The 20769-nt window shown below is 48.0% G+C and overlaps 1 protein-coding gene across 2 annotated transcripts in view; it reads right to left on the bottom strand.

Moving 5' to 3' along the window:
* RABL6 (RAB, member RAS oncogene family like 6) overlaps positions 1–20769 on the bottom strand; it is a 54358-nt gene that overhangs the window by 13728 nt on the left and 19861 nt on the right. For both annotated transcript variants that reach the window (XM_034067589.1, XM_034067588.1), the window contains exons 6-10: positions 19982–20122; positions 18502–18607; positions 12273–12376; positions 3955–4313; positions 1322–1487 (exon numbers count right to left, since the gene is read on the bottom strand). In XM_034067589.1, the coding sequence (XP_033923480.1) occupies positions 1322–1487; positions 3955–4313; positions 12273–12376; positions 18502–18607; positions 19982–20122 (876 nt within the window). The remainder of the gene's footprint in view (positions 1–1321; positions 1488–3954; positions 4314–12272; positions 12377–18501; positions 18608–19981; positions 20123–20769) is intronic.

Below are 20769 nucleotides of genomic sequence, written 5' to 3'. Positions count from 1 at the left end.
GCCCCAGCCCAGCTCTCTCAGCCTGGCTCCAGAGCAGAGCTGCTCCAGCCCTCGCAGCATCTCCATGACCTCCTCTGGCCTCGCTCCAACAGCTCCAAGTCCCTCTGGTGCTGCTGCCCCAGAGCTGGATCAGGGCTGCAGGGGGGGTCTCCCCAGAGCACAGCAAAGGGGCAGGATCCCCTCCCTGAGCTGCTGCTCACACTCTGGGGGTGCAGCCCAGCACACAGGGGAGTTCTGGGCTCAAGCGCTCACTGAGGCTGGATCATGGGGAGCTTCTCCTCACCCAACATCCCCAAATCTTTTTCTTCAAAAGCACTCTCAATCCCTCCATCCCCCTGTTCTATGATTCTATGATACTGGGGGTTGTCATGACCTGTGTGCAGGACCTTGCTAGTGGCCTCATTGAACCTCATGGTGGGCCCACTTCTCCAGCTTGTCCAAGTCCCTCTGGATGTTACCCTTTCCCTCAGCCATTCCAATGGCAACACTCAGCTTTGTGTCATCTGCAAACTTACTGAGGGTGCTGGATCCCACTGCCCATGTCACGGATGGATGTTAAACTGTACTGGTGCAAACACAGACTCCTGAGAAACACAAGTCAGCACTGATCTGCTCCAGACACTGAGCCACTGATCGCTACTCTCTGGATGCAACCATCCAACCAATTCCTCATCCACTAAACAGTCCATCCATCCATGTCTCTCCAGTTTACAGAAAATGTTGGGAAGGAACATTATAAATGGACATAAAAGAAGGGAAGGCCCTCTCTCGGACTTTTCTGAAGGCTGAGGGCAAGCAGGGAGTGACACTCTCAAGGGAACAAGACCCTCTCTATCCTTCCTTCTGGAAACCCACTGTGTGCCCCCAGGTGTCCTCTAACAAACACAAATCCCTTTATAATGCCTCAGGAATGGCAGTACCAGGCCAGGAAGGAGCTTGGCCATGCACTGGGCCTCTGCACTGGGAAAGTATTCATTAAGCAAAGCATAGTATCCTTGCACTGTGTTCCAGAAGGCAAATCCCTTCCTGACTCAGAGCATCTCAGTGGTATAACACTGAACATGAAAGCAAGACAGCAAAGCCAGGAAGGTGATAAGTAGTTCTTACTGCTGTTCCTCAATCCCAAGCAGCAGTATGTATCATGAAATGGGAGACAGGGAACGCTGTGACTGATTATACCACAGCCAGAAAGGCTTTAGGGGCAATTATTTGCTCTGCAATCCTTTCTGAACAGTTACAACAGGTTACATAGGCCTGACTCCCCAGAGTGCACATCCAAGTACATCCTTGTCTCACCCTCCCTCCATCCCCCTTTCCTTACCTTTCACTATCGACACGGTGTTTAGTCTGCGGTTTCCCTCTGTCCTTCTGTGGGGCTGGATCCTCTAGAAAGCTGTGGTCCAGGCTGTCATCAGGAACAAAGTCCTCCACGCTCTGTACCTTTGCAGGGGCTTCAGGGTGGGGAGGAGGAGCGGCAGCAGCAGGGTCTGCATTGGGAACAGCACTTGTAAACCACAGGACTCACCACAAGCAAGACAAATTTGCTTTTTACAGATCTATTCTGCGCAGGGTGGCAGCAGCCATAGAGCAGGACCTAGGCTACACAGCAAGGGAAGAGGAAGCATGTGAACAGGATACTCAAACCAGTCTGATCTTGCAGGAAGCCACTCAGAGACCACACACGGCCACTGTGGTTTCAAATGCACCGGGCTGACGCAGGGGCCTCAAAAGGCTCGCAGCGCAGCTGACTGCTCTGCAGGGACTGCTGTGACTGCCTATGCCACCAACAGGCTTGCATAGAACCCCAGCCTGGTTTGGGTTGAGGGGACCTTAAAGCTCATCCAGTTCCAACCCCTGCTATGGGCAGGGACACCTTCCACTAGAGCAGGGTGCTCCAAGCCCCGTCCAATGCAGCCTCTCATAACAATGCTGTGTGCACTGCTCCTGTGTGCTGCCCCTTCATGATTTGGTTGCCTTTCCCAGACTGTTCAGTTCACCCACTTACCTCCTGCTTCTTCAACTGGAACTGTCACAGTCAGAATCCTTCATATTGTGTTTTTAAATGCAAATCAAAAACTGTGTAACCAAAAGCTCAAGAACTACTGCAAACACACATGCTTTAATATAGCTCATTTGTAGAGACACCTTTACTTAACTTCAAAGTGTCAGGATGAAAACTCAGGAAAGGAGCAGAACCAAGAATCATGAAGCCATGAACCTTTTCAGTTTGCAGTATTTAGCTTGTTTCTCCTGTCCATGCTGCATTTCACACCCAGTTTTGTTCTTCTGGGTGAAGCTTTGTGTATCTTTTTCTACATTTTGCTCTACTAGCACAGCTTTCAGATCACTTTTGCATATCAATAACATTATTACTAATGCCACAGAGTAGCGTTGGTGTAAGCTAAAACACAGCCAAAAGAATTATTCCTGCAACACCACAAGGCAAAGCTTAAACAGCAGCTGCCATAAAAACCAAGTAGTACTTTGTGACGGTGATTGTTCAAGTGATTTCCCATTAGCTGCTCCCTGGGTATGCAGGGAGCTCTGCAAGATACGTTTTGCGGAGGTGCAGACCCTTGGCATGCTACATAAAACTAATACCACTGACAGATCAGCTTTTCCTGCATTTTGCAACCCTGCTAAAAAGCACCCTTGAGATACCAGGACTGCAGTCACCAGCCTAAAGCAATTCTCCAGCTAAGTGATAGATTTAAAAAAAGCAGCAAACCCCAATGACTGCAATACTGGCAGGAGACACTTTTCTGATTTCTATATACCAATATGAAAGGGGGATTTATTGATAAGGGACTTGCTCCTGTATATTTCTGGGTAGGAAGAGCCATAAAGTCTGGGTGCACTCTGTCATATCTGGTAGCAAGTTCATGGCTGCAGACTGTTGTGTGCAGATCTAAACCTGAAAGATTTCAACATGTGAAGCTCCAAATCGTGTTCCAGCACCTCCTCCCTTCTTTCTGTGGGTGTCTGGAGAGTGCTGTGAGCTCTAGGAATTGACAGTTTGAGAGGGAAGGTATTTCCAAAGGGGGATTCAAACCATGTCACGCTACTGATCTTTAGGCAGTTTCAGCTCCGCAGCTCCAGTTAGCTCTGCCAACAAAGTCAATGTGACAGGCAAATTGAGGTCTGGATCAGTAAAATTACATGCAACAAACCCCCTCAATGCTTCTGCCCTGCAAATTCATCCAGCAGGGCTAAGGTTGAATACTCTGCTCCTCTGCTCAATTGTGTGCTGGCACTAAGGGAGAAGATGAGGCAGGTGCCCTCCTCCTCAGACCATCTCTAAAGGAGGAGATTCCCCCAGAGGAGAACTGCTGCAGAGCCTGCACTGACACGATCACTTCTGGCTGAATAACCTTTAAAACCAGCACTCTGCTGCTCTGCGTTAACACACAGGAGCCCCTTTGGGTTGCCACACTTTTGTGAAGACTGAGCTACAAATAGCTCCTCTAACGCTATTCAAGAGAGGGGCTTTGGGCAAGGGCCTGTAGGGACAGGACAAAGGGGAATGGCTTTAACCTACTAAAGGGGAGACTGAGATGAGCTCTTAGGCAGAAGCTCTTCCCTGGGAGGGTGCTGAGGTGCTGGCACAGGGTGTCCAGAGAAGCTGTGGCTGCCCCATCCCTGGCAGTGTTCAAGGCCAGGTTGGACACAGGGGCTTGGAGCAAGCTGCTCCAGTGGAAGGTGTCCCTGCCCATGGCAGGGGTTGGAACTGGAGGAGCTTTAAGGTCCCTTCCAACACAAACCAGGCTGGGATTCTATGATATGATTCTATGATTAAAGAGGCTGGTAAGAAGCTGACGGTTATTTTATTAGTGCCTTCTGCATGTTCAGTGCCTTCCTCTTGAAGCCACCCAGCTGGCTCAACACAGTCCCCATCCAAGCACAGAAAAATCCAGGGGTGACACCCTGGCTTAGACCCTGCATCCAGCAACCTACCTGGCTGGGGAGGAGATGGGTCTGGTGCAGGAGATGTCCCAAACAGACGGGAAATGATGCTGCGCTTGGGTGGTGGGGCTGCAGCCGGAGGTGCTGGGGGGACTGCGGCTGAAGGAGTCGCATGTGGCTGCAGGGCCTCAGGTGCAGGCACTGGTGAAAAGGATGGGGGCGGTTCAGGAGAGATGGTGGAGCTTGTGGGAAGTGGCTGCGGCGGCTGTGGGGTGCCCGGGCTGGAGCTGGCTGTTGATGTGGAGCTCGGAGGTACGATGGGTGACTGGGAGCCAGAGGAGGGGCTTTGCCCATTGGTTGTTAGTGGTGACGTGTGTCCTTGACTTCGGGCTTCCATCATTTCGAGGAAGCTGCAGGGAAGATACATTGCAAACATAAGGAATGGAGAAAAAATGCTCAACAGAGCCCCCAGCACGATGCTGGGCTGCTTGAGCCATGTGCTGAGCTGGGAGGGTGTGGGTCTGCTTTCAGTGATGCTGTGTCTCCCCAGGCCACAATAAACCTGGTTCACTCACATAAGCCAAAGTCACTCCATTTGCATCAAGGGGTAGAGAATCCCAACCTGCATTGTACTGCAGGATGAAACCTGTATTTGCAATGCTGCTGGGAACTCCCTGGATAGACAGACTACAGCAACATGCCAGGGCTTGAAACACAACCTTAAACCAGTTCTTGGACATATGACTCCAAGGGAGTCAGCGCTACAGTAATGGCACATTTTTAGACTGTGCAGAAGAGATAAGAGTGTTAAAGAAAACTCAAATGCTATAAAAACCTCTTCTTTCAGCCAAGAACGGATTTAAGAGGAGAATCCTTGAACGTCAAAAGAAAAGAGCTATGAAGAGGGCTCACAGAGGACTGGCTGCAATGATCCCTCTCACATTTGCAGACACACAGGCAGACTCTCCCTGCAAGCACTCCCACTCTGTGTGGGAGGCAGCAGAGCCAAGCAACAGAAGCTCTGAAGCAAGTTGTGGTCCTGGCTGGATTGCTGCCTAGAAGAGCATTAAAGCCTACACCAGCAGACCGGGTGAAATACTCTATCCTTTCTGCAGCCTCCTCCTGCAGCCCTCTTGGAGAGAGCTGTATGCAAAGAAACACCAACAGAAAGACAGGCTCTTACCGTGAAGTGGTTTCAAAATGAGATCTGTCACATGCTGCACATGAGAGATGTAAAGAGGACACCCAAAGTGGAGTACCATGTATAAAAGGGGTCATGGTCTTACCCCTTATCTCATTAAGCCCAATGACCTGGTGCACAGAGGCTCTGGGTTCAACTGTTTCTGCAAGAGAGACTCAGTTATGCTCCAGACAAGGAGGATGTTAAAATAGAGGCTCCTCTCCCATACAGAATATGATCTTGTCCTTGAGCCAGACACCTTCACGGGAATGACTACAGAGCAGAAGGAAACAGCAGGATCTAAAAGACTCTAACCCTTCTTGAGATATCACTTCCTATTTTAAGGAGCAACCTGATATATTTTTAAAGAACAAACTAATACACTTTGTGACCAGAAGTGTCTGGAGCCCTGGAGAACAACATCCCCAGGAAGCTGCTACTTGAGCTGGAAAACTAACAGTCCTCGACTAAGGAACTGGCTGAAGTAGAGAAAAGGGCAGCACTAAAAAGCAGTATTAGCAAGGAGAGAAATCCTTGGTAGAGTTCCTCAAGTACTGGCCTTGGGATATACCTCAAGTGAAGCAGCAGAGATCAGGGAAATACTCATGAGGTAGCAAAGAGGAGAGCAGGGACAAGATATAGGAAGAACTGGATGATCCTGAATAAGAAATAGGAAGAAATTCATCAGTACAAAGGAAAGAGTCATCTGCTTAAGGTCGAGGAAACAAGGGCTCCTACTCCAAGTTCACCACATAAGAATGGCCAGGACTCTCCTCACTCATCACTCAAGACTGGATTAAAGACTGTAATCACACCAATGCCTGGGAGGAGCAGCAAAGGGGCCTGGCTGTCACACCACTGCCAAGGTACCTACACCAGTGCCACGCTATGGCAGCCTCACTGATGCTTCCACCAGGACTGGGCAAGGTGTATGCGCTCATTCCATGCAGCAGACTGGCTCTAAGAAAACAAGCTCCTGGCAGAGCTGAGATTACAGCATCCATTCCAGCATCCTTCCTCCCAAGGAACGGATAGCTGGGGTGAGCTGTGCAACAACACATTCCAATAAAATGATGCATGGATTTGTCATGCAGAAAGGAGTTTAACTCTGGCACTGAGCCATATGGAGACTGCAACAGGTTTGTTTGGGAGGTGCACAATACATCATCCACACCACCAGAATATAACAATTTGTTTTCAATACATCTCTGCCATGGTGCTGCAGGGCCGAGCAGCTGCACATTACTTGTCTCCTGAGGAAGGGTCAACAGAGGCAGTGCAGCATCCCTCCAGGGAGAGCACACAGAGCGTCTGGGATGAGGGAAGGATAAGCCAAGCGTTCCTGCCACCCAGCCCTTGTCCAACAACAGGAATGCTCTTTGCCCACAGAATTGCTGTGGCCTGAAGAACCATTCACCAGACTCACCTGCACAGAGTGCATGGCTCTGCAGCTCCATGCCAGAAGCATCAGCTGCTCAGTCCTGTCACCCCTCCCTGCTGGGCTCTGATCCTGGCGAGTCCAAGGCAGGAGGGCTGGATAGCTCTGCTTTGTGGTACTCATTCCTCCTCCTCCCAAGCCCCACTCAGGGTTAAAGACTCCTGCCTCCCAGCTGTGAAGACATGGGATTCCCTGCCAATGGATCTACATTCACCCCTGTTCCTGATTATAGCAGCAGCAATCCTGGCTGGAAGACCTGAAAGCTTGGTCACTGCTGCATCCAGCATCCAAGATGCTGATGCCAGCACTGCTCACTCTCCTGGCTGAACTGAGCTCCCAGCTGTCTGTGTGAGCACCTAAGACACTAACTCTACATGAAAACAGAGCCAAACAGCCTCTGAGTCTGATCAGGACACTGGATCCCACCACCATGGCAACTGGGTGACTCAGGCAGAGGAAGACAATTGTCTGCTGAAGACTAAGGATTCTGTATGAAGTACACCAAGAGTATGTATATAGTCATTTTAGGATACCGAATATGTAGCTCAAAGAGTATTTAAAGCTGGACCTAACAAAGCACAGGACATTCTTTAAAATATCAGGGTATTTGAAGATTTACTGTACTTTACATTACCAAAGCTGCCCATTTTGGAAACAACCTGCTTTGTTCTAGGCAAGTAGCCAGCTCCAGAGGGAAGGAGGCTGTGACTACCACCTGTTCCTCCTGCAGAAGCACAGGAATTTTAAGAGCTGGAGGGAGAAAAATGCTCCGTAACTGTAGTATAAAGAGGTCAGCTAGTCTGGAGGTAACACACATGCAGGCTGCTTCTGCACCTGTGTGCCCAAGCCTTGCTCACCTACTTTATGTGAAGGGCACAAGAACAAGGGACAGCAAGGTATTTTTAGTAGGAAGATACAATGGTTATTGGGGACAGCACAAGATGGGCTCCTACCCCAGCACAGCACCACAGAGAGCTGTGGCACGTGTGCTTTGTGTCACCTTCCCCATCTCCAGCCAGACACATGGGCCAAGCTCTGTGCTATGTGCCATGACACTGGGGAACCCCAGGTGTGCTCCAGATTTTACATGGGCTGCATCATCCAGCTCTGCTGAGCTCATATTCAGATCTCCTGTCATGAAAGAGGTGGGTGGAAAAACAGCATCCATGAGAGTGCTGCCAGCAGCTCTCAGTAATTTTCAGGGTGGAGGTGTCTGAGCATCCTCCACACTCGGATAATACTACATAATGCATGAAAGATTTATCTGGCTTTACACACACTCTTCAGAGGCACACGTGTGGCTGTTTTGGGAACACACTAGCCTGAACCTACCATGTGCCTGCTTTATCTCATATTCTGTGCAATCTGGCCACTGTTCCTTGTTCTAGCTTTTTTGTCATCCTTCACAAAAGGACTCAATCTTACTGTGAAACAGCTTCATGTACACACTTGGGGCAGTAGACTGGGTCCTATTACAAGCACAAGATGGGTGTCACATACTATGACCTGAGTACACTTGTTCCATTGGGATACAGACAGCAAATGTGCCATGCAAGTGCAGATGGGTTGTATGTGCTTATCTACATGGCCCCTTGTTACCTTTCAGTCGTTCCATTTCAGACAGAGTAACAAGCCCACGTGTTCACACTGCCTGCTGGAGCTCTCGCAAGAGGAGACTTTATACAATATTAAAGATGAACATGCTCTGTGGGAGCAGAACCTCATCAGGGCCTGAGGTCAGTGCCACTCCACTCCCAAAGCAAACACAATAGCTACACAAGGGCTTGTCAGCCTCACAGTTCCTACCAGTGCTCATACTCATTTACCACTGAAGACGGGAGCAGCCTCAAGTGTTTTGGCTTCTGGTTCTAATGCTGTGATCAATTTTTCCAGTGTATTTCATGTGGCAAGGAGGGCTTTGGGCTATTTCATTAACTGTGAAAATGAAGACTAATAGGCTGTGTGGCATCACTTTAACTGGGGTTATTGAAGGTTATACATTGCCACATGTTTGGTTTGGGCTCATTAAAGGTACTGAACCTCATTCCCCCTAAGGCCACATCCCTGAATGTGAAATCAGTTGCCAATGGGGTTAAATCCTGGTGCCCAGGCCCTGCAGAGCATGGTTCCTCCCCAGGAGCTCCTCAGGTTTTCCACCTGACCCAAAATGGATGCAGCAGGACTTTCCCGCATGCACAACACACTGGACACACTTCATGTTCTCCCACTCTCTAGCAATAGCAATGACAGGCTTATTTACAATTAATAGTTAATGCTGCCACACACAAAAACATGACCTGGAATCCTATCGAGTACACAGTGGCTCCTGATCTGATGGCAACAGTGATTCACGGCAAGCAGAAATGATAAAGGTGGGGCAGGGGGAAGGGAAACCAAAGTGGCTTTGCTTTCTTAACTGGCCATTCAGCCTTTAGCTGCTGTGAATCCATATGTACTTCAACAGAGCTGAAGATACAATAGAACAGCTCTAGCAGCAGGTTCTCCTGCCAGATAGTGCTGAGGTTACTCAGCACCATGGTCTTAGAATCCCAGACTGGTTTGTGTTGGAAGGGACTTTAAAGCTCACCCAGCTCCAACCCCTGTTATGGTCAGGGACACCTTCCACTGGAGCAGCTTGCTCCAAGCCCCTGTGTCCAACCTGGCCTTGAACACTGTCAGGGATAGGGCAGCCACAGCTTCTCTGGGCACCCTGTGCCAGTGCCTCAGCACCCTCACAGGGAAGAACTTTCTCCTTCTGTCTTCCCAGTATTACAATCTGTGCTTAATGCAGAAGAAACAAACAGCAAATAAACCCCCACTACCACCCAATGGCTGTGCAGTGAACAGAACTGCCTAATGCAGGGAGCATGTTGCCCAAAAGAAAACTCTTCATTAGGAGAGCACAAATGACTTTCTGCAGTCACTGGTCCATCATCCATATGACGAGAGGAAATGGCCTCCAGTTATGCCAGGGGAGGTTTAGATTGGGCATTAGGAGAAACGTCTTCACCAAGAGGGCTGTCAGGCACTGAAACAGGCTGCCCAGGGAAGTGGTGGAGTGGAGGGACTAATAAACATTCAGGTGTGATATTCAGGGACATGGCTTAGAGGTGGCCTTGGCTTTGTTAACATTTGGACTCGATGATCTTAAAGGTCTTTTCCAAATAAATGATTCTATAATTCCATGATCTTTCCTTGCTGGACTTGGCTATCCAGGGTGACCTGATTTTGCAGATGACAGCCGTGTGGAAAGTAGGCAGAAGGAGTTCCATCGCATGGCAAACCTGGGACAGGTCCTGCCTCTGCAGAAGTTGTAGATCATACAATAGCTCAGACAATCTGAAGTTCATTCAGATGCTTTTCAGATGAAGTTCATCCAACATGCTTTGGATGTAGTTTTACACAGCCTGACTGACAGTTTGCTCAAGAGCTCTTAACACATGGAGTAAACAATCTGAAAACTCATTCCTTATGTGAAGAAGTTCACTCCTGTGAAGAAGTTGGAGCTCATGAGTTACAAATCGCAGTCACAGAGGTTCACAGGGGAGAACTTCCTGAAGCTTCTCAATACTAAGTGTGAAAGAAGGTAGTATTTCTCACAAGGAATAATTTCAGTATTCCTTTTGACTAACATATTAATTCGGGGGAGGGGGGAGGGGAAGCGGAGTTAATTCAAAGAGAGTTGATGACTTCACCCTTGAAATTAAATGTCTTTTGATATTAATAGAAGAGTAATACTAGAAAAAAATGCAGCCAAACAGAAAAGCTCACGAAAAGCATACATGAAACCTGCTTCTACTGCCCTCTGCAAATGCTCCCACCAGTAGCTTATTCCTGAAAAGAACATGAATATGCAGGAAGAGCTTCCACAGTTTCCCCAAAGCTGTTTCTCCATGTGCACCACGCAGTGAGGGAACATGCATGCTGGACATAAAAAAATCTTCCTTGTGCCAGAAGATAAGCTGGGGACAACTACAGATGGAAAAAATGAGCACATGAAGTATAAATTCAGAGGAGAGTTAAAAAAACCCAACCTGAACCTGTTCTTACACACCTGTTTGGTTCATAAGAATTCAGGAACTCAAGAAAGGGCTGAAATGAGGTTTTGCATTGAATATGTAACAGCTGAGGAACCACAGGGCAAGTACTAGAGCCAGAGCTGTGGCAGGACGAAAGGAGACTATATACAGAAAGAGCTGGAAAGAGCTGGAAGCATCTAAATATGTCTTCTTAGAGAGGCAAAGCCCAGCCAGGGGCTGACTTCCATCATCGATGAGACAGTGTTGTGTGCCACCTCGTGTCTTCTCTGGGATCCACATTTGGGAGTGCTGCTGTTGGTCCTCTGTACAGTTGCAGCAGGGTGAGCGCTTGTTCTCTCTGTTTCCACTGATCCCAATTTAGCATCAATGTGACAGAGCAGCGACCGGATGTGCACAGGGATGAATGAAGAAATAAGAGATGTCCTGGCACTGTCACCTCGCCCTGCTCCACAGCCTGATTTTATGGCAGGAGAGCAGGAATTACGTTGGAGGAGGTGCTGCAGGAGCCTCCCTGCCTGCAGCCCTCAGAAGACAGTTTTCTGCTGGATTCATGAGCTGAAGTGGTACATGTAAGGGTCCAGCAAATGCTAAAGCTGGTCAAGGGTGAAAGGTAAGTAGGGAGATCTTGTGGATTTCTGCCAACTCCTGATTCTTTTAAGTATCTTCCCATTACTGATACAGTATAAACTAGAAATCAATCTGAGGGCACAGCCCACACAATCCAGTCCTTCGAGTAGGGACATCAAGAGAACTGCTGGAGGCAGGAGGAGACTAACCAGTCCCTAAGGAAAGGAATGAGGTGAGCCCTCTGGAAATAGTACTGCTCTGTGGGAATATGTGATATTTCAGTGCTCTTAAAGGAAAACAACTGACTACAGTTATAAAACCTGAAACTTGGTCTGAAAAATGCTTTGTGAAAATGGCTGTGCATGAATATTTCATAACCATCGACTCCAACTTCCAAATAAAGCTGCCTGTAAAGGAGCTTTTTCCAATTAATTCTGGGGTTGACTTCTCTGGCTTGCACATCACTGTAATAAAGACCTTGCAAATGGGAATTCATGGAACACATTTGTCAACAACACACAAATCTGACGATTGCTGCTCATTATGTTACAGAGGTACTAGCTTTGCAGGGCTCAAAATGGCAAATGTTCACCTCCAGCAGCAAACAGACTGTGTCTGAACAAACGCAAGGCAGCATGAACTGGTCACTGTTTCAAACCAGAAATGCACGGAGGAGTCCAGAATTATTCAAAGGGAACTAAAGACAATGATGTTGTTGCCATTACTTTCTGCTTATCCCAAGACACACAATACACTGGAATGCAACAGCCAGAAGAGGAGGAACCAAACTGTGTGCTGAGCAGTAGAGAGATGGAAAATATCCCCTTTCAGCCCCAGAAGCTGTAACACACTTATCCAATCCCTTCTGCGTGTGCTGCCTCCAGATGTGCTCAGCTCCACCTCCACTGCCCTCCCTTGATCATATGCCAGCAGAAACCAGACCCTTTCAATGGATCCCCATGTGCACACATGGTGTCAGGTGAAGCCATTTCAAAGTAACATTTTACAAGACCCCCAACCACAAAAGCCCCTAAATGTCTCCCACTGGACCCTTCAGCCTGGCCGCACGCCATGGCTGGGGCTGCCCAACATTAAGGGGACACCTGGACCCCAACAAACCACAGAGGATGGCTCAAGGACATACAGTTCGTAGTTCTGATCTTCTGTCTCTTGCTGCACTGACAGCTCCTCCAGTGTTGCATCAATATCCAGCTGATTGGTCTCCAGCTGCCGCAGCAACGTCTCCCTCTGAAGAAAGGAAAACAAGCTGGGGCTGAGCAGGACTGGTCACTGTAACAGATCCCTGTGCACTCTGAGGACACAATGAGATCTCTTGTCACCACCCTACCCACAGCAATGCATTAAACAGGAGCTTTGATCTCTCATGGTGTTCAACACAGAAGCACAAACAGAAGCAGAAGCAAAAGTATCCAGAAAGTCTCTGTGGAAGAAACTACCTTGTTCCATGAGCTGCAGTCAGCCGTAAGTTGACAATGTGTGATGTTCAGACACAGCATTGCCAGTTGCATTTGGAGGACAGTTGTGTAACCCATTCCTTTGGAACTTTTTCCCTGTGCTAAAGAGCAAGCAGGACCCAGCTGATGAAAATCTCACAGGAATTTTCACTGTCAGGGTGGATGAGTGAGCACAACCTCTCAGCTCAGTAACATTTTAGAAGTCCCTGCCCCTCTGCCCTCAGTTCATGCCCCACAGATGGGGACAGACATTTCAGTTCATTTCAGATGTGCAGTCAGGTGAAAGGCTTCACCAATGGAAACCAGGGTGGCTTCATTCAGTCAATACCTTCCCACATTTCCAACCGAACCCAAGCAAAAACCTCAGCTGAGGAGAAGTGGTGGCTCAAAATCAACTGCAAATGGTCATAGGACACTCTGATAGCCTGGATGGCAACAGGAAGAGATCAATAACCACTTGCACCCTGTTGAATGTGCAGGGGCACGGCCAGACCCAGGGTCTCCCTTTGGTGCATCCAGCAGCCCATGGCCCTGAGCTGTGCGGCTGCTGCAGCCTCCCTTTCTGCAGGAACAGGACTGAGGAGCCCCTGGTCAAGCCAGTGCCCCACATCATGGTACAAATCCTGCCCCTTCCCCTGGCTGCCCCACACTGGGCACTGCTGGCTCCCGGGGAGGCTCTGAGCAGGGGCACACAGGGCACCTCACACCCTGAATCCTGGAGACGCAAGTCCCGGTATTCCTGGTGCCTGGAAACACCAATCCTCCCTCTCCCATGGCCCACATGCTTGATGGCACAGGAAGCAGGGACAGCTTGTGCTGTCATTGGGTCACAGCACTGCACAGCTACAGCAGGGGCTGCACCACGACCCAGATGGGAGCAGACAGAAGAGAACTCGCAGGTTTCCTTCAAACCACGAAGATTCTGGCTTTTATAACTACATCATCCTCAAGATACATTTAACCTTTCTATGACAAATCCTTCTGAAGATTATCGTCAATAACCGTAGTGAATATTTAATCCATGTTTGACAACACAAATGCTCACTACAGAACGATCCTGTTAGGAGTAAAAAGCGCACAGGGGATCTACTACACCACTTACAGAATAACCCCCCTGTGGGAATACAAACATTTGTATAAAGCAGTGGTGTTCGGTCTCTATGTGCATAGACTATTGGCAATATTAGAATCACAGAGTGGTTTGTGTTGGAAGGGACCTCAAAGCTCCTCCAGCTCCAACCCCTGCCATAGGCAGGGACACCTTCCACTGGAGCAGCTTGCTCCAAGCATCTGTGTCCAACCTGGCCTTGAACACTGCCAGGGATGGAGCAGCCACAGCTTCTCTGGGCACCCTGTGCCAGTGCCTCAGCACCCTCCCAGGGAAGAGCTTCTGCCTAAGAGCTCATCTCAGTCTCCCCTCGGGCAGGTTAAAGCCTTTTCTTATCCCTACAGTTCCAGACAAACAATCCCTCTCTGGCATCCTTCAGACACTGGAAGCTTCTCTGAGGTCTCCATGCAGCTTTTCTTACCCAGGTTAAACAGCCTCAGTTTTCTCAGCCTGCTTAACCTGTACTTTCCTAGACACAACAATTTTGAAGTTATCAAGAAATTGCACAAATTTAAAGAACCAGTCACTTATCTGCCTTACTGAAAGCACCACACAGCACTGTCTGAGGGAGAAGCCAGGGCACAGCCTGAGCCTTGCATGGAGCAGGTTGATTCTTAGCTAATTCTCCCATGGCTGAAATCAACAGGCAAGGCTTAAGTCATTTCTGTTTTGTACTGTAAGACCAGGTGATTCATAGCAGTTGATAAACTTTAAACATGCTCATTTACTGGAAGATGCAATCTTTCTTGAAATATAAAAACTTCCATCACCACTTAATTTACTATTTCCAAGGCATTTAGATTCTTCATTTTTACCTTTGCCATTAGGTTAACAGCTTGGAGTGTTCCATACTTCCTTTGCTGGGTCATTTTTATTCGCCACATTCATAAGCTCTATGCAGATGGAAGCTTGACTTGATTATCATGTATACAAAGAATTATGAAGTTGTCAGTTAACTCAAGTTCCTTTTATTGTGGTAGACAGACAAGTATGTCTTAGCAAAACATGCTGTATGTATTTAAATTTCATCCACTAAACAAAGTGCTAATAAGGATCTTAGAATCCAAATTCTAGACTTTGGAATTTAAATTCTAGATGCTAGAATTCAAGATTGGAGAAATTAAAGATTCTCAAAGTAACAGATTTAATCCTTTCACGTATTCATTGAAAGCAGAAATGAGACAAAAAAGAGCAAGTTTTCTGCTTCTTTGTCCTCAGTTTCCTAGGAAGAGTGAGATATATGTGAGCAAATCAGCTGAATAAACAGAGACAGAAGGACACTGCTCTCTAGTGCGGACCCTGCCACTCAGATAATGTCTATTATTAAACAAGTGGTTTCCTTTCCTCATACTTTGCCATTAAGACATATCCCAGAGTTGTATTTATGTTAGTTTTCACAGATGACAGTAAATGAAGAACTCAGACTGACTCAGGAGATGCTTTCATTGCGATGTCACTTGTAAACATTCATCATTAGTGATGGATTTTCAAGTCCACTTTAGTCCATTACAAAAAATAAATTCTCTTTTACCAGGCTGGTATTCAAATATTGAAGAAACAGCTTATTTTTAGCAATGACCCAAAAGAAGGGAATAAATTATGTACCACAGCCTCATGCATTGGCTGGATGCCACTTCCGAGTGCTTCAGGGAAAAGGCAGTGCCAGCTGTGTGCAGGACTGTTTCCTTCCAGCACAGCAGCCCAAGGCCTGGCTGACCTGATCCTGTTCACACAGTATGCGGGCCACCAGCAACACCTACAGCTCAACTGTGTGCCCAGGTGTGACAGGCTTCCCCTGGCAAGGAACTGATGCCTAACTGAAGAGCCTGGGCTGCGGGAGGGAATGGGCTCTGTGCTGGGGTATGAATTTCAGCCACTGCTTTCTGCATGAAAGATGCATGAATGTAAGCTGAACACTGTAATGTGCAACTTCAAACCAATACACTGAGCACTAACCCCACAAAGGGATAGCCTGGAATCTCACACACAGTGAAACAACTCTCCCCCCTGGGAGCTGTGGGAGGGCAGGCCAAGGAACACCGAGAAAACTCAGTGGTTGACTGAGACTGATTAAATCGTATGAGAGCTGGGCAGAGGCAGCCTGGACAAGAGAAGGCTCCTGAAGGGGAGACCTGAGAGCAGCTCCAGTGCCTAAAGGGGCTGCAGAGAAGCTGGAGAGGGGCTTGGGACAAGGGCCTGTAGGGACAGGCCAAGGGAAATGGCTTGAACCTGACAGAACAGGGGAGACTGAGATGAGCTCTTAGGCAGAAGCTCTTCCCTGGGGGGGTGCTGAGGCGCTGGCACAGGGTGCCCAGAGAAGCTGTGGCTGCCCCATCCCTGGCAGTGTTCAAGGGCAGGTTGGACACAGGGGCTTGGAGCAAGCTGCTCCAGTGGAAGGTGTCCCTGCCCGTGGCAGGGGTTGGAGCTGGGTGAGCTTTAAGGCCCCTTCCAACACAAACCATTCCACGATTCTGTGTGCATTTAATACCCAACAGCATTCCTTTCCTTCAACCCTCTTTGTTCCAAAGTACCAGGAAATTACTCCTTTCTCGAGCCTGGTACTGGCAGGTCCCTCTAAAGGAATAAGCAGAACTTTTAGGAATGAAGCCTAGCTGCAATTTCCCTACAGATATGAACATGCTGCTGCAATGGTGATTACTGAGGCCAGCAGCACTCCAAGGCAGGGCTCCCTGAGCACCAAAATGCCCTGAGCCACTGAGCAACAGCATGAAGCTCTTCAATCAAACCTGTGGCACAAAGGCAAGTGGCTCTGTAAAAGCAGATTCCAGCTCAGGTCTGACATCAAGTAAAGCCCCAAAATCAGGATGAAGCAGCCCAAAGCCTCCCAGTTTGCAGTGTCACCCGCCTCAGCACAGAACGGCAAGGGCAGGGATCTCCTGCACACCAGAGGGAAGGGAAACAAGACATCCCCATGTTGAATCCAATGCTGTGATTTTATCAGACTGCACGTAAAGCAACTGCCTACAATCCCTGCTTGAGTACAGAACTGCAGGGATTAGTTTTGGCATTGCTGGTTTAAAGGAAAAGCCAGGCAGCCATGATCTGATCACTCCTTCCTGGAGTAACAGGCACAGGACAACTCAACTGCCACCTTCTGTGTCAATGTATGAAGAACAGAGCACACATTTACCAGCACTGTCTACATGTGCCCATCCAAATCTCCCCTTGTACATTTGGGGAACTAAACTGTAATGAGAAGTCTTTTTAGGTTTGTTTCTGCTGTGTTAAATTATTTAATCACAGGATGTGGCAGGCTGTGGCACCTGCATCTTTTGGATTATGCCCAGTGGCACCCAAGCTCACTGAGCTGAAGAACTGGTCACCCCATTCCCTTTCCCTCTCCCAAGAAACCAACACTGGAATCTCTAAACAACTAAAGGTTATATGAGATTTATTTTTCCTATTTCCCTAAAGACCAAGACTTGCCCAAGAAGTTCTGTGGTTTTCAAACAACTCCCTTATCTCAGTGCCCTGACTGTTTTCAGACTCAGATCAACAGATCATGTTTACTTCTACACACCATACTGAAATAAAAAGGTTCCTGAACGCTCATATGCTAAAGCTGCTTCCAAGCAAACCTGATATTACAAATGCCTTGGTATTTCCTGCTTATTTCTATGGCTACGGAAATCATTGCATATACTGACATATACCATCACAAGCAGCTTTCAGAAACAACTCTGGCAGGAAGGCTGTGCCCATTCTTCGGTCTTTTACCAACATCTAACTGAGAAAAACAGGAGAGATCTATAAAACTGACAAAAGTAACCTGGGAACTAATTATTCTGCATGATTTCCACAAGACATCCCTTTACCATAGGAGTCAAATTATAAAACCAAACATGTAGTCAACACCACGCTGGTAGACTTCAATCTACCCCACTGAGCAGCAAGTTGGGTTTGAATCTCAGATTTCTACATCATTCTCCTCTAACATTTATTGTTCAATTTCTTCTACTGGGTTTTTATACATTCAGTTTTCTTACCCCGGTGCTTTCTGCCCTGCAGACTGAGGATGTGGTGACATTCACTAATAGATGCCACCTTCCTCTGACCCAGCATTCCAGTGGGGATTATTTGTATAAAAATACACAGAGATTCCACTTTCTGGTGAAAGATAATCAAGATCAACTGCCTGCTTTTTGCATCCAAGAGAAAACAAAGATTTATCATTATATGCACCCCAAAAAGCATATTCTGTTGATTCCAAAAGACCCCTCTACAGTCACGCCAAAGATCCTCTTCTTAAGCACCACAGCTGAGAATCCCACCCTTCCATGCCCACTCAGCCTTTGCCTTTCCACTCAGCCAGGCCAAACAGCCTCAGTTACGAAGGGAACATGCAAGCTGGATCTGTGCACAGGCAGCTGGCAGATCAGTCATAGGTAAGGCAAAGCTCTTCAGCAGTTGTCCCTGAACTGTTCAGTTCATGACCAAGCTCATCTGAGTTTTAACTGAGCAGAACTTAAATACAAAGTTTAGCAAACTTGGCAGCTCCGCCACTGGATGCAATTCTCTTGCCAGTGTTACCACCTTGGAGCCTTTCTCCAGAGGTAAACATTTGTGAACCCAGCAGAGTCCTTTCACAAGCAGGGGCACATTTAAGTCACAAGCATCAACGTACTGACATAATTTTGTTGTAACAACACTTACAAAAACAAAAATCAACTCAGGATCCTTTAACAGCAAACAAAACCCCAATTTCCCACCTTAGAGATAATGAAATCCATCCTACCCACTTGGCACATCAAGTGTGCCCTTGGTCTTACCTGCAGCTGCAAGAAGGGGATGTTGAAGAACTTGTGCAGGTACTTGAGGCCAAAGCTGTTCTTCATGGAAGACTCAGCATAGCGAAAATATGAGGAGCCAGGAGGCCTGTCTCAACAAGAGAGGTAGAGAGAAGAGAACTGTAGAAAATAGAAACTGCTGACATACAGAAGAGGCTCTTCCTCAGTTACACAGAATCCAGACTGGTTTGAGTTGAAGGAACCTTAAAGCTCCTCCAGCTCCAACCCCTGCCATAGGCAGGGACCCCTTCCACTGGAGCAGCTTGCTCCAAGCCCCTGTGTCCAACCTGCCCTTGAACACTGCCAGGGATGGGGCAGCCACAGCTTCTCTGGGCACCCTGTGCCAGCGCCTCAGCACCCTCACAGGGAAGAGCTTCTGCCTAAGAGCTCATCTCAGTCTCCCCTCGGGCAGGTTCAAGCCATTCCCCTTGGCCTGTTCCTACAGGCCCTTGTCCCAAGCCCCTCCAGCTTTCCTGGAGCCCCTTTAGGCACTGGAGCTGCTCTCAGGTCTCCCCTTCAGGAGCCTTCTCTTCTCCAGGCTGACTCAGCCCAGCTCTCTCAGCCTGGCCTGCTCCAGCCCATACCATGAGAAATTCTCATTTACAAGCCAAGCCCTCAATCCCCAATGTAGGCTAGGAGGCCATTCTGAGAAAATTCACACTTCTTTCCTGCTGCAGGGTGTTGCTGTGTCGCAGTGTCATGTGGCTGTCAGACAAAGAAATACCATGTCAGGACACTGAGCCACTAGTTTACTAGACTCAGGGTTTCCCACTCTACAAGCTGTGCATTTCCCAGTGAAGGTTTTGCAAACAGACCTAGATAAGTCACATACAGAGATGAACCTGTAAAGAAATAACTGCACTATAGTTCAGGCCATGTCTGTGTGTCTGACATAGGGATAAACAAGTGAGAGACAAGGAAAATGAAAAAACAAACAAAAAGGCTTAAAAACATAAATCCACAGGACAAAAAAAAAGTACGATCTATTGGCTCCTGACCAACACATAATATTTGACACTAAATAACACAGCACCTCACATCTCTGCCTGGCTGGCCAAGCAGGTATAGGACTTGGCTGTGCCCAGTAATGTTCCTTGGGGATGCTCTCAGAGGAAGCGCAAGGAAGATGGTTGCAGTTTTTGGCTCTCTTGTAGCAGAATTATTTGGAATAGAGCAAAGCTGTTCTAGAGGAGAAGGATTCTTTCATAAGACAATGATTATCCAGAAAAAAAGATGACTCCTTGGGAAAAGCACCTCTGAAAGGTGCTGCTTACAGGAATATAGCTAAATCTGCTCAGGAGAGATCAAAGATCCCATCATGTAAACTGAACCTGCTGCATGAGACATTCAGAGCTATGACAGCACAAAAACTTGGCACAGGTCAGAGGATGCAGGTGATGTGCCTCTGCCAGCAACACAGACATTGATGGTGCTGGTGCCTGGTGGCCGTGGAGCCTCTCACCTGTGCAGGTTGTCGATGAGGTCCCGCACATCACCAGGCAGGATGACCCGGTGCTCCCCCATGTCTCGGTAATTCCCAAGCACACACACTGGAACATGGGTCGGCACTTTAGGAAGCTCCCTCAGAATATAGTTGAATGTCCTTCACCATAGGAGAGAGAGGAAAGGCAGGTGAGTGGGAAGCATCATTCGCTGAGCAATTTCATGCATCAATCACAGGGGAAAACCACAAATAAACAATTCTTTCCAAAAGTCCTCCTAAACCTGTGGCTCCTTTGCTGCCTCCAGAGACACACATGAACTGTAAACATGTTTGTGTCATTCTTTCTCTGTTTATCTGGTTTATCATTCTTCCTATTACCAGAAACAACTTGATAAGTTCAATAATCCACTTCCACCAGCACCCTCCCATCTCCTACAGCAGCACTGCCCTCAGACCTACAAAGCAGTGTGGGTCAGCAGATGCAAAGGACACCTTCCCTCCAGCTGCCAGGAGGCTCACTGACCCATACCACACCTGGGAAACACAGGCTTAAATATACAGCAGGAACTCTCACCACCTCTTCTTTCCACTCTGGATTCCATATGTCCCTTGCCCTCCTTAGCAGATGTGCAATGTGCACAGTTCATTATTCCTGTGCATTAATGCAGCCCAGGGCCTCTGAATCATGCTCACTGATATCAGGCTTCCTGGGAATTTCTCACGAGCATTCCCCTTCCCGTTGTGCTCTGCAGAGCAGAGGGGTGACATGCCCAGTGCACTCTGGGCCTGCTGTAGCCCTGATTATC

This window comes from Melopsittacus undulatus, chromosome 11, assembly GCF_012275295.1.
Source record: "Melopsittacus undulatus isolate bMelUnd1 chromosome 11, bMelUnd1.mat.Z, whole genome shotgun sequence".
In the NCBI taxonomy this organism is placed as follows: Eukaryota; Metazoa; Chordata; class Aves; order Psittaciformes; family Psittaculidae; genus Melopsittacus; species Melopsittacus undulatus.
Note: the sequence above shows the minus strand (reverse complement) of the source record. Positions and strands in the feature narration are given on the sequence as shown.